The 18759-nt window shown below is 47.3% G+C and overlaps 1 protein-coding gene across 20 annotated transcripts in view; it reads left to right on the top strand.

The window, feature by feature from the left end:
• TEX14 (testis expressed 14, intercellular bridge forming factor) overlaps window positions 1-18759 on the top strand; it is a 103354-nt gene that overhangs the window by 27305 nt on the left and 57290 nt on the right. For 12 of the 20 annotated variants that reach the window (XM_063628483.1, XM_063628479.1, XM_063628478.1 and 9 more), the window contains 7 exons: window positions 6312-6579; window positions 7648-7784; window positions 11819-11900; window positions 13144-13274; window positions 14103-14216; window positions 15965-16088; window positions 18170-18348. In XM_063628483.1, coding sequence (XP_063484553.1) covers window positions 6312-6579; window positions 7648-7784; window positions 11819-11900; window positions 13144-13274; window positions 14103-14216; window positions 15965-16088; window positions 18170-18348 — 1035 coding nt within the window. Of the gene's footprint in view, window positions 1-6311; window positions 6580-7647; window positions 7785-11818; window positions 11901-13143; window positions 13275-14102; window positions 14217-15964; window positions 16089-18169; window positions 18349-18759 lie in introns of those variants that run through there. The other 8 variants (XM_063628487.1, XM_063628484.1, XM_063628481.1 and 5 more) reach the window with 2 other exon arrangements.

Here is an 18759-nt window from a genome sequence, read left to right as displayed (position 1 = left end):
GTACTTGGCCAAACATCTCTTTTTGTGAAGCACTTCGGCTTTTGCTAGGGCCTTCTCAAATATTAGCTTATTTGACACCTTCTTGACAGAGAAGGGAGAGTGGGTGGTGGATATTTTTTCAGTTCCCATTAAACAGAACCAGAAACTGGGGTTTTGAGCACTTAAGTGATTACAGCTGATTTTCACAGGAATGCCAGAATATGAACAATCATAAAAGTCTTTCCCATCTTAAGGAGGCTCTGTTTAATGTACCTACTTAAATTATTGATATTGGAAGCTTTTGTACTTTTTTTTTTCTTGTGATGGAGTCTTGCTCTGTCACCCAGGCTGGAGTGCAGTGGCGCTACTACGACTCACTGCAACCTCCGCCTCCCGTGTTCAAGCGATTCTTCTGCCTCAGCCTTCCAAGTAGCTGGGATTACAGGCACGTGCCACCACAACCCAGCTAATTTTTGTATTCTTTTTTTTTTTTGAGACAGAGTCTCACAATGTTGCCCAGGCTGGAGTGCAGTGGCGCAATCTCGGCTCACTGCAATCTGTGCCTCCTGGGTTCAAGTGATTCTCCTGCCTCAGTCTCCCTAGTAGCCACTACACCCAGCTAATTTTTTATATTTTTAGTAGAGACGGGGTTTCACCGTGTTAGCTAGGATGGTCTCCATCTCCTGACCTCATGATCCGCCCGCCTCAGCCTCCCAAAGTGCTGGGATTACAGGCATGAGCCACTGCGCCTGGCCTAATTTTTGTATTCTTAGTAGAGACAGAGTTTCACTATGTTGGCCAGGCTGGTCTCGAACTCTTGACCTCATGGTCTGCTCGCCTCAGTCTCCCAAAGTGCTGGGATTACAGATGTGAGCCACCGCGCCGAGCAGCTTTTGTATTTTATGTATGTGTGTTGTGGAGGGGTTGGTTATAAGATTGCTTAGGGGAAAAAAACTTGGAAGCTTAGCAAAGTACAAAGAAAAAAACCAATCAGTATGAGAATTAAGTAACCAGAGATAACTTAAAACAATGAACATTTTGTTGTGTTTCCTTCCAGAATTTTTCTAGACTCACACACACTCTGCTGGCTCTACCGTATTGTTTAATTTCAAAGCCCGGAAAGAAAGGGTCAGCCAGATGCAGTAGTTCACACCTGTAATCCCAGCACTTTGGGAGGTGAGGTGGGAGGATTGCTTGAGCCCAGGAGTTTGAGACCAGCCTGGGCAACAGAGACCCTGTCTATACCAAAAAAAAAAAAAAAAAGAAAAGAAAAGTGGCATGGGGGCTGGCTCACCTGATGTTTGCATATACCCATGTTATAGGGAGGCCATATTGGGACAGTCTGCAGTTCTTCAGCAAAAATGCAACATTTTCTTTTTTCTTCAGTTTTTCCGACTTTTTTTTTTTTTTTTTTTTTTTTTTGAGATAGAGTCTTGCTCTGTCACCCAGGCTGGAGTACAGTGGCATGATCTTGGCTCACTGCAACCTCCGCCTCCCGGGTGCAAGCGATTCTCCTGCCTCATCCTCCAGAGTAGCTGGGATTACAGGTGCCCACCACCACAGCTGGCTAATTTTGTATTTTTAGTAGAGATGGGGTTTCACCTTGTTGGCCAGGCTGATTTCAAACTCCTGACCTGAGGTGATCCACCAGCCTCCGCCTCCCAAAGTGCTGAGATTACAGGCATGAGCCACCATGCCCGGCCATTTCCCACTTCTTTTAATTACTGGAACACAGTGTATAAACATCGCCTTGAGTGAAATAGTGATGACCATCATCACTTTCATATTCTGTATGACAGTATAATTCTATTCAGTAAACAAACCATTTTTTAAAAGCCTGTATAAAAAAATACAGATAAAATTTGAAACATTTTATAGTCATCTGCATTTACAACTGCTTTGTCCAGGCTTAAAGGTGATTTCTTTAAAGATCAAACCATTCAGACCTTTAATTTTCAAGATCAGGGAATTGAGACTAGCCCATAATATGGTACATAGTATTAATGACACAGCTGAGACCAGGAAGGAGCCCAGCTTCTGAAGACCTCAGAGTTTAAAGAAGTTCCCTTTTTCAAGTATCCAGGAAGGACACTTGTAATGCCAGGCAATGCCAGGAAGGAAGTGGAAAGGGACAAGAACAAGAGAGGATGGCAAATCCCTATGGCTTTGTATTTTGTTGTTAGGAACATTTTCATGTGACTTAAAAAATATCTGATGATTAACTGCAGAGAGGTACCAGGAAAAAAAGTTTTTAAAAAATTTTTATCTGATCAAAGTGAAGGGGAATTTCTGGGAGGAGGCTTTATTCCTTTTTTTGTTTTTGATGAAGTCTCGCTCTGTTTTCCAGGTGGAGTGCAGTGGTGCGATCTTCGCTCACTGCAACCTCTGCTTCCTGGGTTCAAGCAATTCTCCTGCCTCACCCTCCCAAGTACCTGGGACTACAGGCGTGCACCACCACACCTGACTAATTTTTGTATTTTTAGTTTTGCCATGTTGTCCAGGCTGGTCTTGAATTCCTGACCTCAGGTGATTCATTTGCCTCAGCCCCTCAAAGTGCTGGGATTTTAGGTGTGAGCCACCACACCCAGCCAAGAGGCTTTTTTTTTTTTTTTTGAGATGGAGTCTCGCCTTGTCACCCAGGCTGGAGTGCAGTGGCACAGTCTTGGCTCACTGCAGCCTCTGCCTACAGGGTTCCAGCAATTCTCTTGCCTCAGCCTTCCAGGTAGCTGGGATTACAGGCACACACCACTATGCCCGGCTAATTTTTGTATTTTTAGTAGAGACGGGGTTTCACCATGTTGGCTAGGCTGGTCTCAAACTCCTGACCTCAGATGATCCACCCGCCTCGCCTCCCGATGTGCTAGGATTATAGGCGTGAGCCACCGCACCCAGCCAGGAGGCTTTATTCCTATATGCTCAGTGGAAACGCTATGATGGACTGGACCTGTTGAAGTCACAAATCAGATGCCTGCTGGACCAAGTAACTGGGTTTAGGTTTTCTCTGAGGAGGGTCAGGGATCTATTGCTGTTGGGCAGGAAAGGGAGCCAGGAAAGCCAGATCTTCCGAATTTCCAAGAGCTGGAAATCCCAGTTTTTAATTTGAAATCTCCCAAATGTTGCCGGGCGCAGTGGCTCACGCCTGTAATTTCAGCACTTTGGAAGTCCAGGGTGGGTGGATCATGAGGTCAGGAGATCGAGACCATCCTTGTCAACATGGTGAAACCCCATCTCTACTAAAAATACGAAAAAAAAAAAAATTAGCCGGCCGTGGTGGCGGGCGCCTGTAGTCCTAGCTAACTCAGGAGGCTCAGGCAGGAGAATCTCTTCAACCCAGGAGGCGGAGGTTGCAGTGAGCCGAGATTGCACCACTGCACTCCAGCCTGGGCGACAGACCGAGACTGTCTCAAAATAAATAAACAAATAAATGAAATCTCCCAAATGTTAAATATTGCCCACTATTTCAATTTTTTTGAACACTGTGTGTACTAAATAAAATAAACTTCCGAGTTGGCTATGCAGAGACTCCAGTTTTTTTTTTTTTTTTTTTTTTTTTTTTTTTTTTTTTTTGAGACGGAGTCTTGCTCTGTCGCCCAGGCTGGAGTGCAGTGGCGCAATCTCGGCTCACTGCAAGCTCCGCCTCCCGGGTTCACGCCATTCTCCTGCCTCAGCCTCTCCGAGTAGCTGGGACTACAGGTGCCCGCCACCACGCCCGGCTAATTTTTTGTATTTTTTAGTAGAGACGGGGTTTCACCGTGGTCTCGATCTCCTGACCTCGTGATCCACCCGCCTCGGCCTCCCAAAGTGCTGGGATTACAAGCGTGAGCCACCGCGCCCGGCTGAGACTCCAGTTTTTATGCTTTACAATAAATAAATATGATAGTACACATTTTGATACCAGGTGGACCTGGATTCTCTTGTAAGCTTAGCTAGGTATAAATCATTATTCCTTTCCTCCTTAGCATTCATGAGAAATGAGAAATAATATAATCTCTCTCCTAACCCAGCTTTCTTACTGTTTGTGGGAGGAATGATTAGAAGATGGTAAGACAGGCTGGGCACAGTGGCTCATGCCTGTAATCCCAGCACTTTGGGAGGCTGAGGCAGGCAGATCACCTGAGGTCAAGAGTTTGAGACCAGCCTGGCCAACATGATGAAACCTCTTCTCTACTAAAAATAAAAAAATTACCTGGGCATGGTGGCAGGTGCCTGTAATTCCAGCTACTCGGGAGGCTGAGGCAGGAGAATCTCTTGAACCTGAGAGGCGGAGGTTGCAGTGAGCCGAGATTGCGCCATTGCATTGCAGCCTGGGGGACAAGAGCGAGACTTCGCCTCAAAAAAAAAAAAAAAAAAAACCCAAAAAACAAAAAAGAAGATGGTAAGACATTATACAAAGCTGTTTTTGCAGCAAGGAGGATATTGTGTTTCCCACAATGCAGTGTGCTGGACTGCTTCTCTGCTCAGCAGTGGGAGAGAGCCTACAGTGAGAACCAATGGGATCAGTGGTTCCTATATGCCTGGGTGCAGGCCAGCCTCATTAGTATCACCAGGGGAATTTGAAAAACAAAACAAAACAAAACCACATTCCTGGGTCCTGTGCTTACGGATTTTGTTTCAGTCAGTGTAAGGTGTAGTCTGAGAATCTGTGCTTTTGACAGCTATCCCAGCGGCTTATTAACTAAATTATGATATACCCATTCATTGGCATATTATGCAGCTGTTAAAAAGAATGGAGATGGCTTGTAGTTTCTCATATGGAAATTTCTCCAAGACAGATTCTTAAATGAAAATATGTAGCTGGGCGCGGTGGTTCACTCTTGTAATCCCAGCACCTTGGGAGGCTGAGGTGGGTGGATCACCTGAGGTCAGGAGTTCGAGACCAGCCTGGGCAGCATGGTGAAACCCTGTCTCCACTAAAAATACAAAAATTAACTGGGTGTGGGTGGCGGGCACCTGTAATCCCGGCTACTCAGGAGGCTGAGGCAGAAGTACCACTTGAGCCTGGGAGGCGGAGGTTGCAGTGAGCCAAGATCACGCCATTGCACTCCAGCCTGGGTGATGAGAGCAAAACTCCATCTCAAAAAAAAAAAAAAAAAAGAAAAGAAAAGAAAATATGTAGCTACAGAAGAGTTTGTATAGCGTATTCAGAGTCTCGTTCTGTCTCCCAGGCTAGAGTGAGGTGGCACGATCTCGGCTCACTGCAAGCTCCTCCTCCCAGGTTTTACGCCATTATGCCTTTTCTCGTGCCTCAGCCTCCTGAGTAACTGGGACTACAGGCGTGCACCACCTATGCCTGGCTAATTTTTTTGTATTTTTAGTAGAGACAGGGTTTCACTGTGTTAGCCAGGATGGCCTCAATCTCCTGACCTCGTGATCCACCTGCCTCGGCCTCCCAAAGTGCTGGGATTACAGGTGTGAGCCACCAAGCCCAGCCTGTATAGTGTATTCTTTATACTTGTATATACATAGAACATTTCCAGAAGGATACAAAAACTTGTAATAGTAATTGCATCTTGGTAAGAGAACTGGGTGTCTGGAGTTGGAGGACATTTTTCTTATCTTCTCTTCATCATCCTTTTATTTTCTTTCTCCTCCTCCCCCTTCCCTCCCCCTCCTCCTCTTCTTTTCCTTCTTCTCCTTCTTCTCCTCCTCCTTCTTCTTCTCCTTCTTCTCCTCCTCCTCCTTCTCCTTCTTCTCCCCCTTCTTTCTTCTTTTTTTTTCCCTTCCTCCTCCTCCTATTTGTGTTTCTTTTTCAGTTAAAGAGAGAAAGTTCCCTGGTGATTCTGATGTGTAGCTAGGTTAGGAAACTAAGGCTCTACATCATATCCTCACCATATCCTGGACATATTAAAGGCTGTCCCTTCATGCCTCAGACAGTTTACTGGCTTTGTTGAAATTTTTCTGAGGTGAAATTTTTCTGAGGTGTAGATCCTTGACTGCATTGCTGATGCCAAATTTTTGTGCTGTACCACAGGATTTTTTTGAGGGGCTATGGGGAGACATTCTCAAATGAGGGAGGTGGCACCTTGTTAGGCTGTGCTTGACTAGCCTGATCCCAGGACACTGCAGATGTGAAGACATTGTTTCCGGGCAGCCAATATCAGGGTGCTGGGGAAAGAAAATTGGATTTGGAACCAGATCTATGCCTGGCAATGAACCTCAGCTTTGCCGTTTTGTTTCCTCATCTGTAAATTGGGAAATGGTACTTCCTTGAAGGGTTGAGTAAAGGAAGGAAAAAAAAGGTGGGTGTGTGTGTGTGTGGGTGTGTGTGTAGAAAGTTCCTGTGGGCACAGACGGGCCTCACACATGATGTTGTTATATTCCTTGTCACCAAGGTTGCCTTGTAGAATGGGAGCCCTGTGTTGCACACTGAGGCCCGCTCCATGGAATGCAGGAGCATTGCCATGGACATCCATTGTACCCATCTCCCTCCCCAGCCGCTGCTTTGATGGGAGCACCCCTGTCCATGCAGCAGCATTTTCGGGCAATCAGTGGATCCTTAGCAAACTGCTGGATGCAGGAGGTGACCTGCGACTCCACGATGAGAGGGGTCAAAACCCGAAGACTTGGGCTTTGACAGCAGGAAAGGAGCGTAGCACCCAGGTAAGGGTGGGTCCCACTCTGTAGCCATGCCCACTAAAAGAGCACAGGGCTAAGGGTCAGGCTCCCAGTGGTCATCACAGAGCGTGCAGTGGCCTTAGTATTGGTACTGGAGTCTCAGGCTTGGATCGAAGCAAGTTAGCCAGCTGCGAAACTTCCAGCAGGTCCAGTGAACCTTTCTACTCATCCATTCTATGGGAAAAGCAAACAACTGTAATTTTGTCTGACCCATTTAAGCTAGCACTTACCATGACTCAGATGTTGTTTTAAATGTTTTTATATTAACTCAATCTTCATAACAACCTCTCAGGTAAGTACTATTATTGTCCTTATTGTACAGGTGGGGAAACTGAGGCCCACTGACCTTAAGTAACTTTGCTTGGCAGGTAGGAATTTTTTTTTTTTTTTTTTTTTTTTTTTTGGGAAGGAGTCTGTTGCCCAGGCTGGAGTGCAGTGGCGCAAGCTCAGCTCACTGCAACCTCCGCCTCCTGGGTTCAAGCAATTCTCCTGCCTCAGCATCCTGAGTAGCTCGGATTACAGGCATGCACCACCACACTCAGCTAACTTTTGTATTTTCAGTAAAGACAGGGTATCTCCATGTTGGCCAGGCTGGTCTCGAACTCCTGACTCAGGTGATTCGCCCACCTTGGCCTCCCAAAGTGCTGGAATTACAGGCATGAGCCACCGTGCCCAGCTGGTCTGATGTGTTTTAATGAAGACTAAATAACATAATTGTAAAACTCAAAGGGCAGGTACAGTTCCAGGCCCCTGTGTGCAGTCTCCTTCCTGGGGCTCCTGCTTATTAAAGCTGTTGGGCCTTGGGCCAGCAATTTTACTCCTCTTGGCCTTGGTTTCCTCATCTGTTGAAGGAGGGAGTTGGAGGAAATTGTTGCCCTAAATCCTCTCCCTGAAAACATTCCATACCTTTAGAAAATCACCTGGGGCCTTTCCTTTTGAGAGGTTTTTCTGCTGGGGGCTCTCAGCTCCTCGGACCATTTATCTTCATACCCAAGCTTCCATTCCATTGAGAACTGGTGTGCCCGCACTGGGCATCTCTGCGATGTTTTGCAGATAGTGGAGTTCATGCAGCGCTGTGCCTCACACATGCAGGCCATCATCCAGGGCTTCTCTTATGACCTCCTGAAGAAGATAGACTCCCCGCAGCGGCTTGTCTACAGCCCACCCTGGTTTGGGGGCCTCGTGCAGGGGTGAGTACTGCCTCGAGCAGAATGGGATATTCTCCATCATCCAGCCTTCCTTGTGGAAGCCCTGCAGCATGGGTTGCCTCAGCTCCTCCACATCAGTGCTCTCTGGCATCTGGCCCATCCAAAGGGGTGAGCTTGGAAAGAAAAGGCTTGGCCCTGATGAAGGAAGGCCAGAGGATCACCTTTGGCCCTCTCTCCCCTCTCCCCGAGAAGGTGTGAGAGGAATGAGTGTGGGCTCCGGTGGAAACCACCCTGTGGTTAGCAGAAGGGGAACATCTCAGGTCTGAGGAGCCCAGCAGAAAACCCTTACCCAGCAGGGCACCTGGCTGGCTTTTTTGTCATCTCCTGAACCATAGAAAGAGTGTTCCTTTATTACTAAGGTTGCAAAAGACCACAAATGCTTAACTTACAGTTTCTTGGGCTATTTTCAGCTGATTTGAGAGACTTGCTGCCAGCTGGTTGGGCAGCCCCCTCGTCTCCCATCACAGCTGCAGGAAGTGGGCTCCATGCTTCTCTCCATGCTCAGCTTTAAGCTTGGAAGGGAGGAGTGTCATTTTAACTTCTCTGGGATTGGTTGACTTAGGGTTTGTATGTAGAGAATCCTTCCCGTTTGGCTTTTTTCTGATGGCATCTCTTTCTGTAAGCAGGGTAGCTGGGCTCACCACACTTTTGCAGGCTTCCTTGTCCTGTCATTCATGCACTTTGAGTCCTGGCTTTCCTCTGAAGATTGGATGCTGCTGGCTTCTCAGGCGAGATGAGTTCCTGATCCCGTTAACTCCTAACTGCTGTGCTGCCTGCCACTCTGGCCAGTTTTGGCTCTTTACTCAGCATCCAGAATGACCTTTCAATAATGGAAATCAGGTGGCTGGGTACAGTGGCTCACACCTGTAATCACTTTTGGAGGTTGAGGTGGGTGGATCACCTGAGGTCAGGAGTTCGAGACCAGCCTGGCCAACATGGTGAAACCCCATCTCTACTAAAAATACAAAAATTAGCTGGGTGTGGTGGCGCGCCTGTAATCCCAGCTACTCAGGCGGCTGAGGCAGACGAATCACTTGAACCCAGGAGGCAGAGGTTGCAGTGAGCCGAGATCGCACCACTGCACTCCAGCCTGGGTGACAGAGCAATACGCCGTCTCAAAAAAAAAAAAATTACCCAAGTGTGTTGGTGTGTTCCTCATAGTTCCAGCTACTCTGGAGGCTGAGGTGAGAGGATCACTTGTATCTGGGAGGTAGAGGTTGCAGCAAGCCAGGATCATGCAACTGCTCTCCAGACTGGGTGACAGAGCGAGATCCTGTCTCAAAAAATAAAAATAAAATAATCAAATAAAAATAAAATAATGGAAATCAGGTTGTACCACTCTGCTAAAACTCCTTAAGGACCTTCCCCATGGCTATTAGGATAAGTTTAGAAATCCCTTATCCGGCCTTGGAGGCCCTGCCTCATCCAAGCCCTCCCCCTCATCTCCTGCCTCTGCCCCTGGCGCTTGTATGGAGACCCCTCCTTCAGAGTTTAGAGAATTGTCATAGTTTGCCATTATTTTATTTGTATAATTCTTCTCCAGTTTTCCAATTAAATTGTGAATTCCAAGAGCACAGGGGCTGTGTCTGTCCTATTCATTGCTACTAACCCTTAGCTGCTTGGTGCATGGTAGGGCTCTGTACAAGGAGAGGAGGCTCATGAGTGAGCCTGAAAGGAAAACCCAAGTGTAAGTGTGGATGAGCTTTTACAATCTTAGTTACTCATCTAGATACAGCATCTAGTTTAGAATTAGAGGAAACATTCTTACGGGGTTAGTGGAATGCTTACATGGAAATACACTCCTCTTCCCCCACTTTTTTTTTTTTTTTAAGACTGAGTCTTCTCTGTCGCCCAGGCAGGAGTCCATGCAATCTCTGCTCACCGCAACCTCTGTCTCCTAGGTTCAAGCAATTCTCCTGCCTCAGCCTCCTGAGTAGCTTTGACTAATATAAAATTAGCACACTTGGCTAATTTTATATTTTTAGTAGAGATGGGGGTTCACCATGGCCAGGCTGGTCTGGAATTCCTGACCTCAGGTGATCCACCTGCCTCTGCCTCCTGAAATGCTGGGATTACAGGCGTGAGCCACCGTGCCCGCCCCCCCTCCTCTTAATGTAAAAAACCACACAAATTCTTGAAATTAGAGTTAGCCTCTGAGATTTGTGAGTGGTGCCATGTCAGATAAGATTCCTTACACGTGTGTGTTTGCACAGAGCTTGGACTGGGGAAGGAAGAAAAGCACTGAGTTGACGACCGATGGCTGTAGATGACTGGAGTTAGTTTTTTTCTCCCCTTAACCCAGCCGAGTTTAGTTATATAGATGTGTGCTGAGAAATTTAGGTAAGAGAGCAGGAAATGTTGGTCTGAACTGCAGTTGTCGTCCAGGTCACTGTTTGAGAACACTCGGCTCTTTTGCTTAGAAAGAACTCTCCCTTCCAAAGAGCCATGTACTGCCCAGAGGCCCCAGAGTGCAAGGCAGGAGGCCTCGTCACTGGTAACCCCCAGTTCCACTGGTGCTGGAGGCTGACACCCTCACTGTCAGCACAAGGTCTGTTCCCCTGGGCAAGAAACGGTCCACTGTCTCCTAGATCTTTTGAGGCCTAAGCACATAAGTCTTATTTTAAGAAGAGACTGATGATTTGGTGTAGAAAAGTGGCCTTTTTCTTATGGTCTGTTTACTCAAGTGAGAGTGACCATATAGCTTATTATCTTTTGGCTGTTTCGAGAGTGAAAGGGAAACTATCAATAATGGTGCTAAGATACCAGGTATAAATTGGGATGCTCAGTTTCTCTCAGTCTAAACTTCAGAGTCTTCTCCTCAATAGCATAGCAGCTTAAAGCAGAGACAGGACAGCTTGGCACTGACGAGTTGCTGAGGAAATAGAAAAGAAGTAAAGCATTTACATCTATTCTCTAATAGTGGCATGTGGGGCCTCACAGACCTGAGGTAGGGCTGGCCCTGAATATGCACCGTCTCCCAGCTCCTTTGCCATTTGCCAAGAAAAGGAAAGTGCCTCTGGTGGCGGTAGGATGTTTTTTCCTTCAGTCTGAGCTGAAAGTACTCAATTGGCAAGCATTAACTGAGCACCTACTGCATGGCACCATGCCAGGTTCTGGGAGCCAAAGAAATACGAGGCATCACCCCTTCTTCCAAGACACCTTCAGTGAAGGGGGACCCTGATGCACAGGTGGTGGTTTGAGTGTGGAATGTGGGAAGAACAGTGGCTGGAATGAGCAACATCAAGGTCTGGTCACTGCTGCATTTTATGACCTCAGGCCAGCAAGTTTCCTTTTCCTGGACTTCATTTTTTTGCCTATATAATGAAAAAACTGGACAAGATGTGCTTATGGTTATTTCCAACACTGACCATCTGTATTTGTTATCTATTGCTGCATAATGAATCACCCCCCAAACTTAGCAGCCTCAAACAATAACATTTTTATCTCACACAATTTCTGTGGGTCAGGAATCAGGGAATGGTTTAACTAGGTTGTTCTGGCTCAGAATTTCTAATGAAGTTGCAGTTAAGATGTTAGTTAGGGCTGTATTCATCTGAAGGCTTGACTGAAGATGGACAATTCAGTTCCAAGATGGCTCGTTTACATGGCTGGCAAATTGGTGCTGGGCATTGAGCCTCCCCCTAGGGCTGCTTGAATGTCCTCATATCATGGCAGCTGGCAGAGCAAATGATCCAAGAGAGATCAGGGCCGAAGCCTTGGTAGATCTAGCCTCAAAGTGACAGACTATCACTGTTTTGCACTGTTAACAGTCAAAAATGAGTTAACAGGTCAGCGCCATCTGACCTGTGAGGGGCTACACAAGGTTATACATACTGGTAAGTGAGAATCATAGAGGCCCTCTCAGAGGCTGGCTGTTATATCATCTCTAGTTTTGTAACAAAAAGTCTAGCAGTAAAGACAAAATCAACTACACCTTCTGAAAACTTGGTTCAGCATTATTATTCTGGATATGAGTGGTTAATTCTGAGTTTTTTTCCTCTTTTAAATATTTCTAGAAACCCTAATGGCTCTCCTAACCAACTGCTTAAAGCTGGAGTCATTTCTGCTCAAAATATCTACAGCTTTGGTTTCGGGAAGGTAAGAGGTTGCCACTGACAGCCAGTGTTTGCAGGACTAACTGGAGAATCATCGGGTCCCAGTCCCATCTCCCACCTTTGTCCAACTCCTGCCTCCTTATCCTCACCAAAGTGTTGTTCTTTTCTTTTTTGCCCCTCTTGAGGGAAAGGTATCTCTTAGTGTTCCTGTCTTACTAACAAATTGTGAAAACCCCAGAGAATTCCCTTGGATGACCCTGGGCTACACTTGAGTTTAGAAAATGATCTTTTAATTAATTAATTTTTAGTTTTTAATTTTTAATTATTATTTTTTTGAGACAGAATCTGGCACTGTTTCCCAGGCTGGAGTGCAGTGGCACGATCTCGGCTCACTGCTGCAACCTCTGCCTACTGGGTTCAAGCAATTCTGGTGCCTCAGCCTTCCAAGTAGCTGGGATCACAGACGTGTGCCACCATGCCTGGTTACTTGTATTTTTAGTAGAGATGGGATTTCGCCATGTTGCCCAGGCTGGTCTCCATCTTCTGGACTCAATCAGTCCACCCGCCTTGGCCTCTCAAAGTGCTGGGATTACAGGCGTGAGCCAACTCGCCCAGCCCTACTCCCTGTTCTGTTCATTGTGCTGAGGCAGCCTGGTGGGGAGGGAGAGGAGGAATATCACATTTGGCCACAAACAATCCTGGGTGCTGTAGAGGCCACAATGGGCTTCTCAGTCCCACCCATGGCACTTGAGGCATCTGACTTTTCTATGAGCCTCAGTTTCTTCAGGGAAAAGAACAAAAGGGAAATAATAAAACCTTGAAAGGTTTTTAGAAAGATTAAAGATAATATAAAGAGTTGTGGTGAGGCCTGGTGGCTCATGCCTATAATCTTAGCACTTTGGGAGACCAAGGTGGGTGGATCACTTGAGCCCAGGAGTTTGACACCAGCCAACATGGCAAAAGCCCGCCTCTATTAAAAAAAAAAAAAATTAGCCAGGTGTGGTGGTGCATGCTTGTAATCCCAGCTACTTGGGAGGGTGGGATGGGAGGATCGCTTGAGCCCGGGAGGTCAAGGCTGCAGTGAGCCAAGATCATGTCATATGCTCCAGCCTGAGTGACAGTGATACCCTGTCTCAAAGAAAAAAAAAAAAAAAGCCCAGTGCATAGGGGTCTTCAGAAAGTTGATAAATAGCAGCTATCATTCTTTTAGCTGGCTGATAAGATTCTGGATGTATTCTGCTTTTCCTCCCTTCTCCCCATAATTTGAGGCTATGCCTTGGTTTCAGTTTTATCTTACTGGGGCGACACAGATGGCCTATTTAGGATCTCTTCCGGTCATTGGAGAAAAGGAAGTGATTCAAGCTGATGATGAGCCCACCTTCTCTTTCTTCAGCAGCCCCTACATGGTCATGACCAAGTAAGTGGGGGCTGGCCAGTGGGAGGTCTGATTCAGTTTCAGGGGAAGAGTGGGCTGCATGTGACTTCCTTATGTGTGGGGAGTTTCTCCTCAAACACAGGGAACACCTAAGAACATCTGTCTAAATCAGGGTTCTCAGCCAGGACACTATTACCATTTTTGGCTAGATGATCCTTTGTTGTTGGGAGTAGTCCTGTGCATTGTAGAATGTTTAGAAGTCCCTGGTCTCTACCCACTAGTGCTAGTTGCAGTCCCTTACAGCCCCCACAGCTGTGACAACCAAACTGTCTTACAGACATTGCCATATGTCTCTGGGGGAGAACCGCTTTTCTGAAAGATTACTCATTACAATACTTTAATGTCTCTGCTTGCTAAAGAATTAGAGGCAGCTTGGTAGTGACTATCTTGCCTCTGATACAGGTCAAGGGTAATGAGGCCCCTATAGAAGCTGTTTTATTGCTGCTGCCTTTGCCCAAGTCTTCACCATCCCTCACCTGGAGTGGTCTCCTAACTGGCTTCCCATTCTCTGGACCACCCCTCCCCTACCCATTCCCCACATTGCTGGTACCATTGTGTTTTTTAATACAAACCTGATCAAGTCACTCCCTCCCTTGCATTCAGTGACTTCCCACCATCTATACCTAAGTTCTCCAGGGTGCTTTAGTACCTGGGGGTGGGTAGTGGGAGGGAGGACCCAGTAGTGCCCAGTGGGCATTGCAGGTTCTGTGTGGAGACCACTTCTCTGGTCCTTGCTTAGGAAAGCTCATTCATTGAAGGAGTAAGTGGCTGCTCACTCCTTTCTGCTGAAACTCTTTCCTGTCCTTGTAGCCTAGTGTGGAATGGGAGCAGGGTCACAGTGAAAGAGCTGAATCTCCCCACCCACCCACACTGCAGCAAGCTGCGGCTGGCCGACTTGTTAATTGCTGAGCAGGAACACAGCAGGTGAGAAGGAAGCCCAAAGCCCAGGCCCCTTATAGGTCCAGGTCTCTCTACAGACCCAGGTTCTGGGCTATTCAGCTCTGTGCCTGGGATAGGGAGCTCCAGCCGCTCTGTCTCAGCATTTCCTCACTGTTGAAATTGATTGACTTGACTTCCAAGGGCTGCCAAGAAAGAGGAAGAGAAGTTAATGAGTAGTCTGAGCAGTGGGGACAGTGGTGGTGAGGGCCTCTGTCAGCTGTCAGCCGCCCTGTAACCCATGTCTCTGAATGCTGCAGCCTCCATGCAGGCCCTTCTGGTTCTCATGCTACAATCCCTGAGTCCACCCACTTTGGGCCCTGTGCCTATCAGGACGGCATGTGGCTATCCTGTTTTCATAGAGCATGGCTTGCTTAAGATCCGGATGTGTGAGGACATGTCTGTGCCATTGAGGACAGGCTCATGGATCTCCAGACCTTAGGGTTCCTATGGCTCCAGAGTTAAGTCCTTCTGCTCTTGCTAGGACAGGCTCTTGATTCATTCATGCAGCGGACCCAGAGTTAGGTCCTTCTGCTCTTGCTAGGACAGGTTCTTGATTCATTCATTCAGTGGACCCAGGCTCATCGAGCTCTCTCCTAAGAAGGCTCCTCAACTTCTGCAGGAGGCTTGTAGAGAGGCCACATTCTTTTTGTGGAAGTCGGCATGAAGGAACCAAAGGAAGCTGAAAGAAGGAGCCTGGGCAACATAGACTTTGACATGAGACTGAGTTGGGCATGCAACGTTGGGTGAATTCCTGACATATTTCTTCCTCTTCTTTTTTGCAGGGGGGTAGGATTGAGTCTCACTCTGTCGCCCAGGCTGGGGTGCAGTGGCACCATCTAGGCTCACTGCAACCTCCACCTCCTGGGCTCAAGCGATTCCCAGGCCTCAGCCTCCTGAGTAGCTGGGACTACTGGCATGCGCCACTACACCTGGCTAACTTTTGTATTTTCAGTAGAGACAAGGTTTCATTATCTTGGCCAGGCTGGCCTCAAACTCCTGATTTCAAGTGATCTGCCCACCTTGGCATCCCAAAGTGCTGGGATTACAGACGTGAGCCACTGCACCAGGCCCTGACATTTCCTTGATGTTTGTCTCCTCTTCTATAAAATGAGTATAATGATACATTTCTTGCAGGCGGTTGTTAGGATCTGAGACAGTGTATGCAAAGAATACAGGAGCTCTTAGCCACATTGTCATTGTTGTCATTGATGGCTCTAAGCTCTCAAGGTCTCATCAGTTAGGGCCACAGATTCCAACAGAAACCCTCGCCAACACCTCATCCTGTTTTCTTAGAAAACATTGTATACAAAAGGCCAGGCGCAATGGCTCACATCTGTAATCCCAGCACTTTGGGAAGCCAAGGCAGGTGGATGACCTGAGGTCAGGAGTTCAAGACCAGCCTGGCCAACATAGTAAAACCCTGTCTCTACTAGAAATACAAAAATTAGCCGCAAGTGGTGGTGGGCACCCGTAATGCCAGCTACTTGGAAGGCTGAGGCAGTAGAATCGCTTGAACCCGGGAGGTGGAGGTTGCAGTGAGCCGAGAGATCACCCCACTGCACTCCAGACTGGGCAATAGAGTGAGACTCTGTCTCAAAAAAAAAAAAAAGAAAAGAAAAGAAAACATTGTATACAAATGGTATTTGTTTAGAATGTGTTCAAAAGGCCTACGCTCATTTTTTCATCATGTCCTCCTCTCCCCTACCTTATCTGAAGCTTCTTTTCTTTTGCAGCAAGCTGCGGCACCCCTACCTGCTACAGTTGATGGCTGTGTGTCTCTCCCAGGACTTAGAGAAAACCCGCCTTGTGTACGAGCGCGTCACTATCGGCACATTGTTCAGTGTCCTTCATGAACGAGTAAACTGCTGTTTCCATGGATTTTCCATTGCTGCCCTCCCAGTTTCTACCCTCCTCACCCTCTTGCCCCAGCTGTGGCGATCCCATTTCTGCATGCATGGAAGATAAATATCTTTATTCTTTGCTTTATAGGTGCTGTATAACATGCTATTTAAGGCTGATAAGCACATGGTCAGAACTAGTACGGTTTTGTTATTGTCAGTTTTGCCTTTTTTTTTTTTTTTGAGACAGAGTCCCTCTGATGCCTAGGCTGGAGTGCAGTGGCGCAATCTTGGCTCACTGCAACCTGCACCTCCTGGATTCAAGTGATTCTTCTGCCTCAGCCTCCTGAGTAGCTGGGACTACAGGTGCCTGCCACCATGCCTGGCTAATTTTTGTATTTTTAGTAGAGACGGGGTTTCATCATGTTGGCCAGGCTGTTCTCAAACTCCTGACCTCAGATGATCCACCCACCTCGGCCTCCCAGAGTGCTGGGATTATAGACGTGAGCCACTGCACCCGGCCTGTCCTGCTTTTTTTTGAGACAGGGTCTTGCTCTACTGCCCAGGCTGGAGTACAGTAGTGAGATCATAGCTCACTGTAACCTCCAACTCCTGGGCTCAAATGATCCTCCTGCATCAGCCTCCAATGTAGCTGGGACTACAGGTGCATGCCACCGTGCCCAGCTAATTTTTTTTTTTTTTTTTGAGACAGAGTCTCCTTCTGTCCCCCAGGCTGGAGTACAGTGGCACGATCTCTGCTCACTGCAGCTTCTGCCTCCCTGGTTCAAGCAATTCTCATGCCTCAGCCTCCCAAGTAGCTGGGATTACAGGCACCCCCCACCACACCAAGCTAATTTTTGTATTTTTAGTAGAGACGGGGTTTCACCATGTTGGCCAGGATCATCTCGAACTCCTGACCTCAGGCGATTCACCTGCCTTGGCCTCCTAAAGTGCTGGGATTGCAGGCTTGAGCCACTGTACCCAGCCCCCACCCAGCTAATTTTTAAAATTTTGGTAGAATCATGGTCCCACTATGTTGCCCAGGCTGGTCTTGAACTCCTGGCTTCAAGCGATCCTCCTGCCTTAGCTTCCCAAAGTGTTGGGATTATAGGTACCAGCCACTGCAGCCAGCCTAGTCCTGCTTCTTGATCAGACATCTAAGAGCACAATGGACCCAGAAAACACAGACACCTTTGACTAACTATAATCCAGCAGCCACTGGCTTTATTTTCCTACATTTTCATTAGTGCTCTCTCCCAGTTTTTTCTATAGAGGCCTGTATCACTCCCCTCTCACCTCTCAAGTTTCCTTGGGGTTGGGAGACATCTTTGCTGGCTTGTATAGAGTCCCTGGAAAGGGTGCTTTGGTCTGAGATGTAGGTTTAGAGAGCTCTTGGAGTATTTAGGTTTTTTTCCTCCAAGACTTTGTTCTAAATACTCTGGATAGAAGTAAGGAGACCCCAAGAAGGGCTCTTCCCCCAAATGGCTTGCCATTCCTTCTGCCTGAGGACCTCCTATTCTGTTTTTTTCTGTTTTTCCCCCTTGAGTGAGGGTATTACCTTAAAGACCATTTCTCTGGGGGAGAGACGCATTAAGACTTTAGTCAGCCAGGTGCATTGATGTGAGTGAATTTCTGTCCCCTTAGGATGCACTTTCTGTCTCATCTGACTGGGGTAGGACTGAATTGGTTATCTGCATTCTGCAGGGTCCTTTGAGCTTCCAGGTTCTCCCCAGCAGCTTGGGCTTGGACAGGGAGGGGACAGGGCAGGTTTACTGGTGGTATGGGGGGACCTCCCCTGTCAGTTTTCCCCAGGCCAATCCTGAATGCACATACCAGACTTTGAGAACTTTCTTTTCATTTTTTGTGGTATGAAGCAGCTCAGCTGAGGGAAAGGAATCCAGGTTTGGATCCAGGGGGCCTGAGTCATTGGGACGTCAGGCCATTCACTTAGCCTCACTGAGCTTTAGGTTCTCCATCTGTAAAGTGGGGATCCTTGGTAACCGTGAGGATCATATGGAAAGACTGGAAATCACAAAATGCTCTACAGTGTCAGGGCCCCAGTCCTTTTTTTTTTCTTGGCATTTTATCTCTTGCTTGCAGCGGTCCCAGTTTCCAGTGCTGCACATGGAGGTGATTGTGCACCTGCTGCTCCAGATATCTGATGCCCTGAGATACCTGCATTTCCAGGGGTTTATCCACCGCTCCCTCAGCTCCTATGCTGTCCACATCATCTCCCCAGGTGAAGCGAGGCTGACGAACCTGGAGTATATGTTGGAAAGGTGGGCATAACATGGAGTGGGACTTTGTCCTGAAGTTGATCTCCCTTGGGGACCTTTCCTGTAGAGACAGAATCTGATCTGGGTGGGACTTCTCATTGGTGAGATGAACCTGTCCATCAGTTGCTGAACCTGTCCCAAATGCTTTACCCTGTCTGCCAAGGCTAGAGGAATTTAGAGACATTTTAATAAACATTTAACAAGTAAGAGCTCATATTAGCCAATGTGCATAAATGCTATAATTATCCACTCCAAAATTTTCAGCGGTTTTTTTTTTTTTTTTTGACGGAGTCTTGCCCTCTTGCCCAGGCTGGAGTGCGGTGGCACAATCTCGGCTCACTGCAACCTCCACCTCCTGGGTTCGAGCGATTCTCTTGCCTCAGCCTCCCCAGTAGCTTGGATTACAGGTGCTCA

Source organism: Symphalangus syndactylus, chromosome 20, assembly GCF_028878055.3.
Source record: "Symphalangus syndactylus isolate Jambi chromosome 20, NHGRI_mSymSyn1-v2.1_pri, whole genome shotgun sequence".
NCBI classification, from domain to species: Eukaryota; Metazoa; Chordata; class Mammalia; order Primates; family Hylobatidae; genus Symphalangus; species Symphalangus syndactylus.
The sequence above is the reverse complement of the archived record's forward strand: the minus strand, read 5'-3'. Positions and strand labels throughout refer to the sequence as shown.